Source organism: Bufo bufo, chromosome 2 (genome assembly GCF_905171765.1).
Source record: "Bufo bufo chromosome 2, aBufBuf1.1, whole genome shotgun sequence".
Taxonomy (NCBI): domain Eukaryota; kingdom Metazoa; phylum Chordata; class Amphibia; order Anura; family Bufonidae; genus Bufo; species Bufo bufo.
Window position 1 is genome coordinate 777,623,672 of NC_053390.1, and position 18,823 is coordinate 777,642,494.

An 18,823-nucleotide genomic window follows, 5' to 3' on the forward strand; every position below is an offset into this window, starting at 1 on the left:
AACACATCAAGGGTTAGCAGCCAAACAAAACTCAATATCTATTACCCTGAATCTGGAGTTTACATAAACACCCCATGTGTGCTCAAAAACGGATGTATGAGCACACAGCAGGCTTCAGAGTGGAAGGAGCACCATATGGGTTTTGGAGAGCGGATTTAGCTGGAAAGGTAATTGAGAGCTATGTCGCATATGAAGACACCCTGAGGTGGCCCTACAGTGGAAACCCCCAAAAAGTGACCCCATTTTGGAAACTACACCCCTCAAGGAATATTGAGCACCTTGACCCATCAGGCGTTTCACAGAAAGGGGTAACAGGACAAAATTCACCCCACATTTTGTTCCTCATTTCCCACCAAATACGATAACACCCCATGTGTGCTCAAAAAATTATGTATGGGCGCACAGCAAGGCTCTAGAGTCAAACAGAAAAATATGGATTTTGCTGACCTAAATTGGCAGACATTGATTTTAGGTGCCATGTTGCATTTAAAAGATTCCTGAGGTCCCCAGAAATGAAAAAGCACAAGAAGTGACCCCATTTTGAAAAGATCACCCCCCTACGAACATTTTAAGTGGTTGAAAGGGTACTTTTCAGCAAACAGGTGTCTTACAGAATGCAGAAACACTTGTTAAAGGATTTCAAAGCACACATTTGGGGAAAAAAAATTACTAGTAGACCCTAATTTTTTTTATTTCACAAGGGGCTAAAGGAGAAAATGCAGTATGTGTTCCCCATTTTCTCCCCATTCAGGAAACACCCCACATGTGCTTGTAGCCTGCTGTATGGGCGCACAGCAGGCAAACAGCAAAATATGGATTTTGCTGGCAGGTCTGAATTGGCAGACATGGATTTTAGTTGCCATGTCGCATAAAAAAAATTCCTGAGGTCCAGAAATTTAAAACTCTAAGGCTGGGTTCACACGGGCGTTGCAGGAAAATGTGCGGGTGCGTTGCGGGAACACCCGCGATTTTTCCGCGTGAGTGCAAAACATTGTAATGCGTTTTGCACTCGCGTAAGAAAAATCGCGCATGTTTGGTACCCAAACCCGTACTTCTTCACAGAAGTTCGGGCTTGGGATCGGTGTTCTGTAGATTGTATTATTTCCCCTTATAACATAGTTATAAGGGAAAATATTAGCATTCTGAATACAGAATGCATAGTAAACTAGCGCTGGAGGGGTTAAATAAATTTTTTTTTTTTAATTAACTCACCTTAGTCCACTTGATCGCGGCCCGGCATCTCCTTCTGTCTCCTTTGCTGAACAGGACCTGTGGTGAGCATTAATTACAGGTAAAGGACTTTTGGTGACGTCACTCCGGTCATCACATGATCCATCACATGATCTTTTACCAGAGTGACGTCACCAAAGGTCCTTGACCTATAATGAATGTTCACCACAGGTCCTGTTCAGTAAAGGAGACAGAAGGAGATGCCGTCATCGCGATCAAGTGGACTAAGGTGAGTTAAATTTTTTATTTATTTTTTAACCCCTCCAGCGCTGTTTTACTATGCATTTTGTATTCAGAATGCTATTATTTTGCCTTATAACCATGTTATAAGAGAAAATAATAATGATCGGGTCTCCATCCCAATCGTCTCCTAGCAACCGCGCGTGAAAATCGCACGGCATCCGCACTCGCTTGCGGATGCTTGCGATTTTCACGTAGCCCCAATCACTTCTATGGGGCCTGCGTTGCGTGAAAAACGCAGAATATAGAGCATGCTGCGATTTTCACGCAACGCACAAGTGATGCGAACAGCCCCATAGAAATGAATGGGTCGGTATTCAGTGCGGGTGCAATGCGTTCACCTCACGCATCGCATCTGCGCGGAATGCTCGCCCGTGTGAAAGGGGCCTAAGAAGTGACCCCATTTTGGATCGAAGACCCCCGTACAAACATTTTAAGGGGTGGAAAGGGCACTTTTGACCTAACAGTTGTCTCACAGAAAAGAATATGTAGTGGTTGTAGTGGATGTGCAAGCGAGCTGGACTAAATCAGAGATATAAATATAAAGTGGAAATATTACAGGGAGCATAAAGGATGAAATTAAATTAATACTCCATGGATTAGTGGTAGATTTTAAAACCCTCCTTCATGCACAGGCCAGGTTCTTCAGGGCAGGTTTCGCAGTGGTAAACAGTGTCTTTCCTTATCCCCCTTTTGGAACACACCCTGCACCTTTTTTGGGTCCTTCCCTTCCTTGCTGTCTTGACCTGGAAAATGTTGCCCTGGTACGACATGGGGAACCATGACTTCCACAAGTACTGGGACCCTCTGCGGCCTGGGTTTGAAAAATTAAGGCCTTGATAACTACCTCTTGGCACTGAAGGAAAGTTCCTGTGTGGCCTGCAGATTGAAATAGCACATACGCATTGCACATTCCCATCTGTACAATGTGTATGGCCAGCTTTTTGCACCACACTTTCGTTTTTTGTGTGGCACTGTAGGGCTTCATAAGTTGATCTGAAAGATCCACCCCTCCCATGTGCCTGTTGTAGTCCAGGATAAAAACTGGTTTGGGGACAGTGGTAGTGGTACCATGTACAGGGGCAGGGGAGCTGGCGTTAGTATGAATGGTGGTCAGTACAAGGATGTCCCTCTTATCCTTGTACTTAACCACCAGCATGTTCTCATGGAGTAGAACCCTTTTTCACCCATTCTCAGTGGTTGCCCAACCAAGGATCTAGGGAGACCTCTCTGATTTTTGCGTACTGTGCCGTAAGCCACAGTACCTCTGGCAGTTAGGGACATGAATAGGGGTATGCTGGTATAATAGTTATCCACATAGAGGTGGTAACCCTTATCTAGCAGTGGGTGCAGTAAGTCCCACATGATCTTCCCACTAACTCCTAGGATGAGGGGGGAAGGCATTTTGGGGGTTCTATCCGTGAATCTTTCCCTTCGTAAATGCAGAACTTGTGGGTGTACCCGGAGCTACTCTCACAAAGTTTGTATATTTTTATGCCATACCTTGCCAGTTTGCTAGGCAGGTACTGGCGGAATCTAACCCTCCCTTTGAAGAATAATAGGGACACATCTACACAGACATTTTTATCAGGGTTGTACACCTCAGCAAACTTGGTGTTGAAGTGGTCAATGACAGGTCTAACTTTGAACAGACGATCAAATGTTGGGTCGTTTTGGGGTGTGCACGGTAAATTGTCGCTGTAGTGTAGGAATTTCCTAATTGAGTCAAATCGCTTCTTGGTCATGATGCTACTGTAAATTGGAGTCTGGTAGAAAATGTCCAAACTCCAATATTGTCTAACGTTTGTTTGTTTTTTACAACGCCCATATGCAGCATGAGTCCACAAAACTTCATCATCTCTGCTGCACTTACTGGGGTCCAACGTAGGGTTCTGAGCAATGAATTGTCGGGTCGCCATTACATTTACAAAGTCTTCAGAGAAGATTTTGAAAAAATCTAGTTCAGTGAAGGCCGCACAGTCTATCTGTATTCTGGACCTGCCCTCAAAATCCGGAATTTGAGGCTGATAATTGTCAGGGGGTGGGGTCCATAAGGGTTTACTCAGGGGGGCTGCCTCCGCTGCTACCCTGGGGCACCTTCTACAGGATCCTTCATCAGTAGATGATGATGAAAAGGGGATAGAGGAGTAAAGGAAAGTGGCATCCTCTTCTTCCTCACTGGCAAACTCAGTATCGGAGGCAAGCATGGCGTATGCCTCTTCAGCTGAGTATACTCGTTTGGGTGGACGGGCCATTTTTATTTTATTGGTGTGTGGCGTGTGAAATGTGAAAACCTTTATTTTGTGTGAGGGGTGTGTATGTTGTGTTTTCACACATGAAGGAGCTTGTAATACATTTGAAATTAAATTTAGAAGAAAACAAAGGAGAAAGAAAATTTGTAAAAAGAAAAAAGTATTTTCTGCACAAAAAAAAATCTTTGCTGTACAAAAAAAGTCTTTTCAGCACAAAAAAAAAACCTTGGAGTGCAAACTGAGCAGACGCGATCAGTAATGGACACTACTGATCGGTGCTCAGTGGTTGCAAAATGCAGGTACACAGACGGTGGGTGCAAAATTCTAAACTGATGTCTATATATATACAGTACAGACCAAAAGTTTGGACTCACCTTCTCATTCAAAGAGTTTTCTTTATTTTCATGACTATGAAAATTGTAGATTCACACTGAAGGCATCAAAACTATGAATTAACACATGTGGAATTATATACATAACAAACAAGTGTGAAACAACTGAAAATATGTCATATTCTAGGTTCTTCAAAGTAGCCACCTTTTGCTTTGATTACTGCTTTGCACACTCTTGGCATTCTCTTGATGAGCTTCAAGAGGTAGTCCCCTGAAATGGTTTTCACTTCACAGGTGTGCCCTGTCAGGTTTAATAAGTGGGATTTCTTGCCTTCTAAATGGGGTTGGGACCATCAGTTGCGTTGAGGAGAAGTCAGGTGGATACACAGCTGATAGTCCTACTGAATAGACTGTTAGAATTTGTATTATGGCAAGAAAAAAGCAGCTAAGTAAAGAAAAACGAGTGGCCATCATTACTTTAAGAAATGAAGGTCAGTCAGTCAGCCGAAAAATTGGGAAAACTTTGAAAGTAAGGGCTATTTGACCATGAAGGAGAGTGATGGGGTGCTGCGCCAGATGACCTGGCCTCCACAGTCACCGGACCTGAACCCAATCGAGATGGTTTGGGGTGAGCTGGACCGCAGAGTGAAGGCAAAAGGGCAAACAAGTGCTAAGCATCTCAGGGAACTCCTTCAAGACTGTTGGAAGACCATTTCAGGGGACTACCTCTTGAAGCTCATCAAGAGAATGCCAAGAGTGTGCAAAGCAGTAATCAAAGCAAAAGGTGGCTACTTTGAAGAACCTAGAATATGACATATTTTCGGTTGTGTCACACTTGTTTGTTATGTATATAATTCCACATGTGTTAATTCATTGTTTTGATGCCTTCATAGTCATGAAAATAAAGAAAACTCTTTGAATGAGAAGGTGTGTCCAAACTTTTGATCTGTACTGTATATATATATAGAAAAAATATATAGGTTGGGCAGCACTGCTATGTATCAAGTACAGGCGGAGTGCCAGCGGCTGAGAAGGCGATCCCCCTTCAGATAATAAGCAGGAAAAATTCCACGGCACCTCCAAGGCGTAAAATAGTATCAAACTTTATTCACCAGACCCGCAACGTTTCGATCCGCTTCCTGGGATCTTTGCAAATGAAAAAAAAATAAAAAATCAGTGCAGCAATACCAGATGTTCTTCTTCTTTCAGGAAAGGGTTAAAATCGCAGTGGTGGTGCACCACAAGTCCCATCAAGCCAACAGCAGCACAGAAAGGCACGTGCAGTCACCAGCTAGAATGGCGGCATGCAGGGAAGTTCAGCCCTTTCCTGAGGAGCTGTAGTGCAGCCAATGGCTGGAGCATTGTTCCAGCCAATCATAGCTCTGGCAGGGGACCCCAAACAACGGTGTCCCCTGCCTCACCTCGGAGGAGACCGGTGCTGACCAGTTCAGCACCGGTCACCTCCCCCTGACCGCCACCCGACCCTCCCCGCAGCTGTATACAGCTTCTGGTGTTGCGATGTACTGGTTTTTATTGACCGCCACTCGCAGTGCTTACCTGGCCTGACTGCCTGCCGCTAAGAGCAGCCATGGTGCCCCGATTCCCCCTCGATCGTTCCCCAGAGCCTGGCGGACCTTGCGCCGCACATGTACGGCGCTGGTCCTTGAGTCACGTCCGTTTGCTCCGTACATGTACGGCGCGGGTCCTTATGGGGTTAAATGCTAAAGCTCTAGTTGCCTGCAGCAACAACTTGTGAGAGCTCTGTGCAGGAGGGTTTTATATAGCTGCCCTTGATCTCAATAATAAATCAGTATGTAGTGGGCTCCCCCTAGTGGTGACAGCTTTTTCTGATAATGAACAATATTATTTTGTTTTGATGTGATTTATTTTTAATATTTTTTTATTAATATTAAATATTTTTTTTATTTTAGGAATTATTACCAGACAAAAGTCTTGTCATCATGTTTAAAATGATGTAAAATATTGAAACTGCAAATTACAAAAGAATATTATATTGCAAATGACAAATAACAGTTCTAATATCACTCTAATAATTTTTTTTTCAATTTTTTTTTTGCAGGTTATGCAAATAAGACCTCAGCATCAAACGTCCCCATAGAAAAGTGTTTCCCTACCAGGGTGTCCAGATCCCCAATTAGAGGTTCCCCAAAACACATCACAACAGTGAAGAAAAAGTGATTTCAGCGGCTCAAAGATGCTCTGAGCCAAATGATAGCACTGGACAAGAATTATAGCTTGTTGTAAATGATCGGGCGGCACTGCGTGGAGATAAGGGTGCACGGTCAACGCGTGTCGCCCCAGGTACTTCAATAAGGAACGAAACCGGCACTCCTTGCGATGCAATAATATATTCTTTATTCACCACTCATAGAAAGTGACGCACGTTTCGACACGTGCAAGTGCCTTTGTCAAACACAATATATGTGAGCAGCAGAGTGCATAAATGTGAACATAGGAGTGTATTTAAATAGCCCGCCCTCGATCACATGACCGGACCATTCGGGTCATGTGATTATGGCATCATGTTGGCAAGGTAACTGGGATGTTTTACAAACACTATCACCAGTCTTATGCGGAAATACAAGTAATAGCCGCGGTAAGTAAATTCTCAATTACACTGCGGAGACACATTGCAGAATTATGTAATTCATATTCTGTAATGTGTCTCCGCAGTGTAATTGAGAATTTACTTACCGCGATTATCGAGGAGATGCGATAATGCCGGTTTAGTTCCTTATTGAAGAATTATAGCTTGTCTTAGGCTACTTTCACACTGCCGTTCAGAGCGGGTCCGTCTGATGTCTGCTCAGACGGATCCGCTCCTATAATGCAGACGTTGGTATCCGTTCAGAACGGATCCGTCTGCATTATAACTTAGAAAAAATTCTAAGTGTGAAAGTAGCCTGAACGGATCCATCCAGACTTTACATTGAAAGTCAATGGGGGACGGATCCGTTTGAAGATTGAGCCATATTGTGTCATCTTCAAACGGATCCGTCCCCATTGACTTACATTGTAAGTCTGGACGGATCCGCTTGCCTCCGCACGGCCAGGCGGACACCCGAACGCTGCAAGCAGCGTTCAGGTGTCCGCTTGCTGAGCGGAGGCTGAACGCCGCCAGACTGATGCAGTCTGAGCGGATCCGCGTCCACTCAGAATGCATTAGGGCTGGACGGATGCGTTCGGGGCCGCTTGTGAGCCCCTTCAAACGGAGCTCACGAGCGGACACCCGAACGCAGGTGTGAAAGTAGCCTAACCCGCCTCAACTCCAGGCTTATTTGAGGCAGGAGAGGCATTAGAGGAGTGCAGAGGTAGCATTCGCTACCAGGCCCACGAGCCTGAGGGGGCCCAAAGATCCTTGTGCCACATAAGAAGACACTGGTATTATAGAAAGTGCATGCTGGGAGGGCTCTGTTATAGATTTTGCACTGGGGCCCAGAATCTTTACGTTACACTTCTTGCCATTTCAGTTTTTGCCTCAGGTAGCAGGAAGGCTATGCTCTTCTGCCCCTGGACACTAAGCACTGAGGGAAGGGATCTCCAAGCTGAACTCTTGCACCAGAGCCCATGTGCCTTTAGCTACGCCCCTGCATGGAGCAATTACTTGTACATAAGACACAGCGACTCAGAGCTTCTGACTTCACAGCCTGTTCTGGGCAGGCTCTGACTGGCCCAGCGGGGAGATGGATTCCTCGGTGGGCCCCCAGTCTCCTGCGCCTGAGATAAGATGGAGGAGTAATTATTTCTCCTTTCTCAGGAGAGATAAATATTGTAATCACTAGGTGGCAGTATTGCACGGTGATGCAGCCTCCTACTGGTGTACATTGTACAGGAAGCCCTGCAGTATCTTCTAAACTTCCTGGCTGCTGGCTGTGAAGGAGGAGAGAACATGTCTGGTGATCCTCCTGCCCTCCCTGCTGTCAGAAAACTGGCTGCTGGAGAGAAGGACTCCTCAGGTGTGTGATAGTAGTTAGCTGTAGGAGACTGTAAGGGGGAAATAGGGGATTTGTTTATAGCAGACACAGATCTATGAATGTGTGCTGCTCTCTGCAGAGTTCAGAGAATGCCTCTGCTTTAGGTGCACCCCCATAAGTTCCCCAGCTCCAGGTGCCTCCCAATGCCCCCACCCTAAAAGCACCCCTAATATTGAATCTTCTTCAGTTGCCCCCTAATACCCCTGCAGCTGCTCCAGGATCCCCACTATTACCCTGCCTCAGGCGACCCTAATGCCTCTGCTTTAGGTGCACCCCCATAAGTGCCCCAGCACCAGATGCCCCCACTCTAAATGCACCACTAATATTGCCTCTTCTCCAGTTACCCCTACTCTAGAGTTCAGAGTGGCATTGGGGGGGAATCTGCCCTAGGTCCCCCCAATGCCTCTGCTTTAGGTGCACCCCCATAAGTTCCCCAGCTCCAGATGCCTCCCAATGCCCCCACCCTAAAAGCACCCCTAATATTGAATCTTCTTCAGTTGCCCCCTAATACCCCTGCAGCTGCTCCAGGATCCCCACTATTACCCTGCCTCAGGTGACCCTAATGTTTCGGCTTCAGTTATGACCCTCCGCTCATGCCCTTTGCTCACGTTGCTCCTCTGGCACCTTTGCTTGGGCTCTGTTAAAGGTTGTGACCTACAAAGGGGGTTGGACTTATGCCAGAAAAATTCTGCACAGTGCGTCATATTCTCCAGTATTGACACATATAGTTTACATGGCGGTAATGATGATATTTCATATTTACAGGCATCACTGCTGCCATGTAAAGAGATACTGGTGGTGGAGTGGTGGAGGATTTAAAAGGGTTGTGCAGGTTTTCAAGTTATTCTCACCACACTACAGGGAGTGCAGAATTATTAGGCAAGTTGTATTTTTGAGGATTAATTTTATTATTGAACAACAACCATGTTCTCAATGAACCCAAAAAACTCATTAATATCAAAGCTGAATATTTTTGGAAGTAGTTTTTAGTTTGTTTTTAGTTTTAGCTATTTTAGGGGGATATCTGTGTGTGCAGGTGACTATTACTGTGCATAATTATTAGGCAACTTAACAAAAAACAAATATATACCCATTTTAATTATTTATTTTTACCAGTGAAACCAATATAACATCTCAACATTCACAAATATACATTTCTGACATTCAAAAACAAAACAAAAACAAATCAGTGACCAATATAGCCACCTTTCTTTGCAAGGACACTCAAAAGCCTGCCATCCATGGATTCTGTCAGTGTTTTGATCTGTTCACCATCAACATTGTGTGCAGCAGCAACCACAGCCTCCCAGACACTGTTCAGAGAGGTGTACTGTTTTCCCTCCTTGTAAATCTCACATTTGATGATGGACCACAGGTTCTCGATGGGGTTCAGATCAGGTGAACAAGGAGGCCATGTCATTAGATTTTCTTCTTTTATACCCTTTCTTGCCAGCCACGCTGTGGAGTACTTGGACGCGTGTGATGGAGCATTGTCCTGCATGAAAATCATGTTTTTCTTGAAGGATGCAGACTTCTTCCTGTACCACTGCTTGAAGAAGGTGTCTCCCAGAAACTGGCAGTAGGACTGGGAGTTGAGCTTGACTCCATCCTCAACCCGAAAAGGCCCCACAAGCTCATCTTTGATGATACCAGCCCAAACCAGTACTCCACCTCCACCTTGCTGGCGTCTGAGTCGGACTGGAGCTCTCTACCCTTTACCAATCCAGCCACGGGCCCATCCATCTGGCCCATCAAGACTCACTCTCATTTCATCAGTCCATAAAACCTTAGAAAAATCAGTCTTGAGATATTTCTTGGCCCAGTCTTGACGTTTCAGCTTGTGTGTCTTGTTCAGTGGTGGTCGTCTTTCAGCCTTTCTTACCTTGGCCATGTCTCTGAGTATTGCACACCTTGTGCTTTTGGACACTCCAGTGATGTTGCAGCTCTGAAATATGGCCAAACTGGTGGCAAGTGGCATCTTGGCAGCTGCACGCTTGACTTTTCTCAGTTCATGGGCAGTTATTTTGCGCCTTGGTTTTTCCACACGCTTCTTGCGACCTGGTTGACTATTTTGAATGAAACGCTTGATTGTTCGATGATCACGCTTCAGAAGCTTTGCAATTTTAAGAGTGCTGCATCCCTCTGCAAGATATCTCACTATTTTAGACTTTTCTGAGCCTGTCAAGTCCTTCTTTTGACCCATTTTGCCAAAGGAAAGGAAGTTGCCTAATAATTATGCACACCTGATATAGGGTGTTGATGTCATTAGACCACACCCCTTCTCATTACAGAGATGCACATCACCTAATATGCTTAATTGGTAGTAGGCTTTCGAGCCTATACAGCTTGGAGTAAGACAACATGCATAAAGAGGATGATGTGGTCAAAATACTCATTTGCCTAATAATTCTGCACGTAGTGTATAGGGCATAACTATATGAATAGTGAGGTCCGATTCTGCAACCCCCACTGATCTCAGGAAAAGGTCCTGCTCCCCCTTTTTATGGTGTGACAGGCTATACATACTCCCTGCTGCTCCATTTATTCTATTTGGGACCACTGGAATTAGCCAGCACTGTACTCCGCCATCCCCAAAGAGAATGGATGAAGAGGCAGGGCATATGCTCGACCTGCCACTCAATCAAGAAGGGGGATTAGTGGGGGCTCCAGTGTTCAGACCCCCACGGATCACTTAATTATCCCCGATCCTGTGGATAGAGGATAACTAGAAAAGTGGACACAGGCCCTCTAACAGGCGAGCATTTCTATTTTAGTTTGACACATATTTTGGGCCAGATTTTTAATTTATATTTTTTTTATTTTTTTTTTACACCAAAAGAAAATCTTTAAGGATAGGGAATGTGAAAAGGTGAAACAGCTATAACACGACAGGTGATAAGTTTCTGATTGGTGGGGGTCTGACTGCTGGGACCCCCATGATCAAGGGAACGTGGTCTTAAAGGGGTTGTCTCACTTCAGTTAATCGGATTTATGATGTAGAGAAAGTTAATACAAGCCACTTACTAATATATTATTATTATCCATTTTGCTTCCTTTGCTGGCTGGATTCATTTTTCTATCACATTATACACTGCTCATTGCCATGGTTACGACCACCCTGCAATCCATCAGTGGTGGTCGTGCTTGCACACTATAGAATAAAGCACTAGCCTATGTGTGCTCCCATGGTCTCGGCCAACAGAGAGGCTGACGCTTTTGCCTAAATGTGCAAGAATGACCACTACTGCTGGATTGCAGGGTGGTCTGTAACCATTGAAACGAGCAGTGTGTAATGTGATGAAAAAATGAATCCAGCCAGCAAAGGAAGCAATATGGATAATATCAGTATATTAGTAAGTTGCTCGTATTAACTTTCTCTACATGATAAATGCCACTTACTGAAGTAAGACAACCCCTTTAAGACCCTTGTGTACATAGATTGGCAGTAATGTTATTGAATGTCTCAGGACCCCTTTTGTCATGATCAGTGGGTGTTCCAGCAGTCAGACCCCCAGCAATATGATATTTATCACCTATCCTGTAGATAGGCGATAGGTCATTATGGTAGGACAACCCTTTTAAATATACTGTAGATTATGTGCAATCTGAGGAGCAGGGGCGTAGCTATAGGAGGTGCAGAGGTAGCAGTTGCTATGGGCCCAGGAGCCTGAGGGGGCCCAAAGACGCTAGTATTATAGAAAGTGCATGCTGGTCCAGTTACACTTCTGGCTGGAGGGAAGGGGTTAGGTCAAGAATTTGGCATGGGAGGAGGGGGTGCCATTTAAATTTTTGCCTCAGGCAGCACAAAGGCTATGTGCCCCCCTGCTTCTTATGCTTAAAGGGAACCTGTCACCTCCAAAAACCATCCCAAGCTGCCAGCAGTACCTGACAGTAGCCAGCAGCGTGTTTCCGAGGATAATTTTCTTCCTGACGGCCGATGCGGCTAAAGCTCAGAAAACGTTCTTTTATCCCCTGCCGGCACGCTTCTCTAGTCATGCTTAAAGTCAAGGGGGCAGTGGCCTCCTTGCTTCAAGTCAAGATAACCATGCCCCCTTCCCTGGCCCTTTGTAAGCTGTGTACCGGGGTGGGCTCCCCAGGATACAGCGAAGTCACAGACAAGAAAAGCAACACAAACTCCAGCTTTTAGTAACAAATAAAACTTTACTAAACATTGACAACCAACATAACAATATAGGAATACACAAGGCAATATTCCCCACCCCTGAGTCCTGTCCTAGTCTGGCTAGCCGACCCTAACTTGGTGGCGTGCACAGCAGAGCCTGAAAAGTCGATACTGTGCTGCTAACAATCCCGGGCAGCCTGCCGAATACAAATCCTACCTATCTAACTAATGGCAGTTACAAGCTCAGTCTCAGATTCTTCAGGTATCACTAAAACAGTGCGATGAACACGACAAAACCCGGGTTCACTGACCTGATCTCATCTGGTAACAGAGGATGTTTCTCATCAGGATAGTTCCAGGCCTGTAAGCACACCTGCGGCTTTGCTGAGTAGATGTCCTTTTCTTTCAAAGCTCCAATCAGCTCTGCTGGAGACAATCCCTTCTCCTGAGGATAGGATCTGGGTACAGAACGGGTGACAGTCCCTCTCTAATATCACCCTGATCACTGCAGGACACTCCAACGCCGTGATGAGACCGGCTTGTGTCTCACACACACCATCCTCCCAAGATGTCTGAGTCTCTCCTTCCTGTTCTTCTCAGAGAAAACAGCCTGCATGAGTCATCAGCACCTTTGCATATTCAAATCCAGCAGTCACTTTAGCTGTGTGGGGAAACAGCGGCCTCTAGTGCCCGAAATGCCAAATGACAGTTCCAATACAATTATGCACAAACATTATACAGGAAGAGCTGTTCCACAATCTCACATGCCACCCCACTGTGCATAGCGCTGTAGAGGCACACCAGCATTGGGCCTCGCTGACCTTCTCAGATTGAGGGGCTCAGAAATACTGGGGACATCAGGCATATTTGACAATGGAGGGGCTGTTGACTGCTCAGCATTGCACCTGGGTGGCAAACCTGCCGCGGCCAGAACCTCTGTGGACACCTGGGCAGGGACAACCCACCATTCCTCCTCTTCTTCATCTGAGGGACTTTCCTCCCTACTCTGAGCGTGAGGAGGCACCCCCTCCACGCACACCGGCTCATCAAAATTGCAACGTCTCAACCTATTACGGTGCAAGTTTCGTGAGGGTCCCCCTGTCCATACTGGCTCTACCTCATAGACCGGAATAGTGGTGTCTACCCTTCTCTTCACTGTGCATGGAACCGCCTCCCACCGTCCACCCAACTTCCCAGACGGCCGTTTGGCTTTGACCATCACCCGGGGCATACCCATCTTTCTGCACTGTTTTTTGGGTTAGGGTGAACCACCTGCCCCAGGCGCTCCTCCACAACCTTGTGAACCGCTCTCAGCTGGTGGTGGTGCTCTTGCACCCATGCGGTGGTACTTCTTGTGGGGGCTCCATCGGGTTAAGCATGTGGAGATCTTCAATCTCCCGTCCGGCTCTTCCAAACATAAGCATATGTGGAGCGTATCCAGTGGTACTTTGTACCCTGTTGTTATAGGCCCACATCAACTCGGGTAGGTACACGGGCCACCAGGCTTTTTGACTGTCTTCCAGAGTCCGCAGCATCTGAAGCAAGGTGCGAGCGTTCGCACGCCCCGTTTCCTTGTGAGTGATACGTAGTGGTGCAGGAGCGTTCAATCCCATACAGCTGGTACAGTTCATTGATTAGAGTACCCTGAAAGCATGCTCCCTGGTCAGAATGTATCCTCCGTGGACACCCGAACACCTGTATAAAGTGTTTACAGACAGCTTCAGTGGCCGACTCTACGGTTTGGTCTCTGGTGGACACAGCCACTGCATACTTGGTAAAGTAATCTGTCATGATTAGACAGTACGAGTGTCCCGAGGTAAAGTATGCAATCTGTACATAATCAATCATCAGAAGTTCTAGGGGCGCTGAGGAGCGGATGGTCTGCACAGGAGCCCGCTGTTCAGTACTCTAACTCAGCCTGCAGGATCGACACTTAAGACATGCCGCGGCCACCATGTCGGCCAGATCTGGACAGTATACCAGCCGTTGGAGCCACTTGAACGTATTGTTGCTCCCAAAATGAGCTCCCAGTTCATGAGCTTCCCTGGCGGCCTCCGGACCTAACGACATGGGAATGGCAATCTGTTGCCGGTACTGCAGCTCTAAATGTAAGTATATTGTCCGGCACAGGAGGCCCTGGGTAATTGTCAGCTTGTCCCACTGCCTCAAAAACCTCTGACCCTCTGGGGTCAGACGGGCTCGTTCTTCTGGCCGAGGCCAGATCTTGCTCCGAACCCATTCTTTTACTTTCCACAAATCCCGGCAGCCATTCTGGACAGAGGTAAGCGTGAACAGAGGTAAGCGACCAAGATCAGGAGTTTCAGTGTCCTCTAACTCCTCATCGGCTCTCTCAGTTAACTGTCCTACTGGAACTCGAGAGAGTGCATCAGCGTTGCCGTTCTCCCTACCTGACCGGAAATTGATGCGGTATTGGTACTTAGAAAGGTCGGCCAACCATCTTTGCTCAAGTGCACCGAGCTTGGCATTCTCCAGGTGTGCCAACAGGTTGTTGTCCGTCATCACAGTCACTTCTGCACCAGCCAGGTATTCTGCAAACCTTTCGGTCATGGCCCACACCAGTGCCAGTAGTTCCAGTTTAAAGGAGCCATAGTTATCAAGGTTGCGTTCTGACTGTCTTATGGACCGGCTCCCATAGGCGATGACTCCTTCCCGTCCATCCTGGACTTGACATAGTACAGCCCCCAGACCATGTAGGCTTCCGTCAGTATACAGCAGGGATGGGCTATCAAACTGCGCGTAAGCCAGGATCGGGGCATTGGTCAGCGCCTCTTTCACAAATTCAAAGGCCTCTTGTTGCCGGGGCCCCATTCGACGGGTCTTTTCTTTGGGCCCCCAGCCGTGCCTCTTAGCAACTCATTTAATAGGCCCACGAAATGAGCGAATTTGGGTATAAACCTCCTGTAGTAGCCGGCCAGTCCCACGAATGCCCGAACCTCTCGTAGTGTACTTGGCCAGGGCCACTTTTGAACGGCCTCCACCTTGCTGGGGGACGGTTTTACCCCCTCCTGGGTGACCACATGTCCTAAGTACTCTATCTGCTGTTGGAACAGCTGGCACTTTTTGGGCTTGATCTTGAGCCCATGTTCTCATAGCCGTCCCAAGACTTGTCGCAGCTTCTGGAGATGATCTTCAAAGGAGGCCCAAAACACTACTATGTCATCCAGGTATATCAATACTGATTCGAAGTTGAGGTCCCCCAGACAGTGTTCCATTAATCGCTGGAATGTCCCCGGAGCATTGGAGAGGCCAAAGGGCATCCGGTTGAACTCGTAGAGTCCCATAGGTAGAATGAAGGCCATCTTGGCTTTGTCCTTCTTGGCCACCGGCACCTGCCAGTACCCACTAGCCAAGAGTCGAGAAGAACTTTGCTTGGCTTAGAGTTGACAATGACTCCTCAATCCGCGGAAGGGGGTAGGCATCCCGCACGGTCTGAGCATTAAGCTTCTGATAATCCACGCAGAACCGGAGACTCCCATCTTTCTTCCGCACCAAGACTACCGGAGCAGCCCACAGACTTTCACTCTCCTGCATCACCCAGTTCTCCAACATGCTGGCCACCATATCTTTCACCTCCTGGTACATCTTAGGTGGAATCTGCCGGTAACGTTCCATGATCAGTGCAGCATTGCTGGTTGGGATTTCGTGTTCGATGGCAGTAGCACACCCAAAGTCCTTGTCATGTCTTGAGAAGGCCTCCTAAAATTCCGAAAGGGTGTCTTCCAGCAGCTTTTGTTCCCCCCGGGGTCAGGGTTCAGCAGTTCACCCCCATCCGGGCCATAATCACTCGACCGTTCGACTCCACTGTCAGGGTTTCCCTTGAATGGATCTCCACAGCATAGGTCCAGGCTGATCTCCTATAAGGCTGTAGCGTGAAGCCGCTTCGTCGAGCGATAACCCCTTCGGACACATAAACTTTGACCAGCAGGGTGTTTCCGGGGACGGTTAACTTGCAGTCCTCAACATTACATCAGCGTATAGGCACACATCCGTCCCTTCACAATGGCGAGGGTCCGGGCTACCAGTGGACGAGTCTGCGTTTCTTCTTTATAAGCGGGCTCGATCAGGACCTCCAGTCCTTTCAGTCATCGTCCAGCCCCCACCGGCAGCATTAATATTCCCTCTTGTCGAGGTGGGATCTTCAACGGAGTCCTCCATAGCACCCTCACGTCTCCAATTGCCCGACCGGACAGGTTACTCTTTTGCAGGCTACAGCTCCTCACTGCTGCCTCCTTGACTTCAAGCCTGACTAGAGAGGCGTGTCGGCAGGGGATAAAAGAGCGTTTTCTGAGCTTTAGCCGCATCGGCCGTCAGGAAGAAAATTATCATCGAAAACACTCTGCTGGCGGCTTGGGATGGTTTTTGGAGGTGACAGGTTCCCTTTAAAGGGGTTACCACCGTGTAATCCAGCAGCGGTGGCCGTGCTTACACACTATATTGAAAGGCTGGAAGTGCGCATAGGCCAACACCTTTACCTATAGTATATAAGCACGGCCATCGCTGCGGGATTGCAGAGTGGTCGAAACCATGGATACGAGCTGTGTATAATGTGATAGAAAAGAGCCAATATGGAGAATCAGAATACACTTAATAGGATTAGGCCAAAAATTTATTGGTGCGTGCATTGCATGTTTCCTATGTGTGATAGGAACTGTATGTGTCTTGTTTCTGACTGACTTAAGAGCAGGATATCCATATATGTGTAAGGCTACTTTCACACTTGCGGTAGCAGGGTCTGGCAGGCTATTCCAGTGGGGAAACAGCCTGCCAGATACGTGCTTATGCTAGCCCACCGTGCTGCCCGAGGTCCGCTCCGGCCCTATTCACTATAATGGGGGCGGGCCGGAGGTCCGGCCGCAGCATGGCAAACATGCCGAGAGGCGGCCGGACAAAAACTACAGCGGACTTCCGGCGGCACAGTGGGTTAGCGTTAGCACGAATGAGTCAGACTTTTCCCCCGCCAGAACATCCTGCTGGACCCTTCTACTGCAACTGTGAAAGTAGCCTAAATTCTGCCACATGTATGTTTGTGCATTTTGCTGTGAGTGTCTGCCTTCATACTTCATCTTTAATATTTCTGTTATCACTGTAAGTGCTCATGAACACGATTGTTGGATGTTTTGCAGTCTACAAATTGCGGATCTGCAAAACATGGATACTGGGTGTGTGCATTCCACATAATGCGGAACAGAACAGCCGTCCTCTAATAGAACAGTCCTATCCTTGTCTGTAATGTGGACAATAATAGGACATGTTCTATCATTTTGCAGAACGGCCATGCGGACATACAGACACAGAAAGCACACAGAGTTATTTCCGTTTTTTGCGGTCCCATTTAAGTGAATGGTTTCACATACAGGCCACACAAAAGAAAAATGGTACAGACACGGAAAAAAAATAAGTGTGCAGGAGCCCAAAGGTGGGCCCCCAGAATCAGTTACACTGGTGGTCCCTAGGTACCCCAGTCCGACACTGGTTCTGGGTGAATCTCCAGAATCCTGCAGAAGGAATCCTTTGTCTTGTTCTAAAAGCTACAGAATCAATGAGCAAGTTGGAGTATATGTCAGTAGTTACTCAGGGTTATTTATTACTGTGGTATGAGAGAAGGTGGCAGGAACAGATCAATGTGGATTGATGGCTATAGATACTTTTTTTAGGATAACCACTGCAGTTCTAGAGTGGAAGTTATGGATACATTTCAAGAAAAAAGTAGAATGTGAACTGAAAAAATATTAAAACGAGCAGCATTAGAACTTAGGAAAATTGAGAATATTGTAATACGGAATCTTGTCATTCAAATAGTGCACACCAAGCGAAAAATACACAAAAAAATGTACCCCGTTCCTATAATGCCAAAGCTTTGCGAGTGGCTAGACCACTAGTGGCAGCCCCTCGTTCGGAGAGGCACAGGATACTGAAGTGACACAGGACATGTTTCGTCACATTTTCAGGATGTGATTTAGGGCTCATGCACACGAACGTATTTCTTTTCCGTGTCCATACCGTTTTTTTGCGGACCGTATGCAAAACCATTCATATCAACGAGTCCGCAAATTTTTTTTTATGGATGTTACTCTGCGTGCATTCCATGTCCGCATGTCTGTTCCGCCAAAAAATAGAACATGTCCTATTATTGTCTGCATAACGGACAAGGACAGGACGGAATGCACGCGGATGTCATCCGTATTTTGCGGACCGCAAAATACATACGGTCGTGTGCATGAGGCCTTAGTAGAATAGCTTTATGTGAATAAGTTGTGATGTGGGAGAAACCCCAGGAGAGGTGCTGATACAGCATGGGTGTAACTGTAGTCATAGCGGCCATAGCACTTGTTATGGGGCCCAGAAGTTCTGGGGCCGTATCAGTCCAAGAACATTGTACTTTTTTAGGGGGAGATGACAATATGGCTTTTCTTTTTTTTTTTTTTTTGCTATAATGTGGGTTTTCTGATATACCTGTATGTTGCTATTATACAGATACCTTTAATTATTGCTACTTATCCTGCTGTTTTAATTTTCTTAGACTAGGTGGTAGGGGCTCCATTGTTTTTGCTATAGGACCCTTGCAATACAGTGTAAATTCTAAGACATTCTGTATGTCACAGCAAATTCATGAATTTCTTATCTAGCTGT

General features: G+C 46.6%; 1 protein-coding gene across 1 annotated transcript in view; it reads left to right on the forward strand.

Annotated features, from left to right (window-relative positions):
- The window catches only part of LOC120991812, a 43,586-nt gene extending 37,278 nt beyond the window's left edge, over positions 1-6,308 (forward strand). Inside the window, exon 5 of the mRNA XM_040420572.1 lies at positions 6,135-6,308. Within this exon, the coding sequence (XP_040276506.1) occupies positions 6,135-6,253 (119 nt within the window). The 3' untranslated portion in view covers positions 6,254-6,308. The remainder of the gene's footprint in view (positions 1-6,134) is intronic.
- The last annotated feature ends 12,515 nt before the right edge of the window (positions 6,309-18,823 follow it).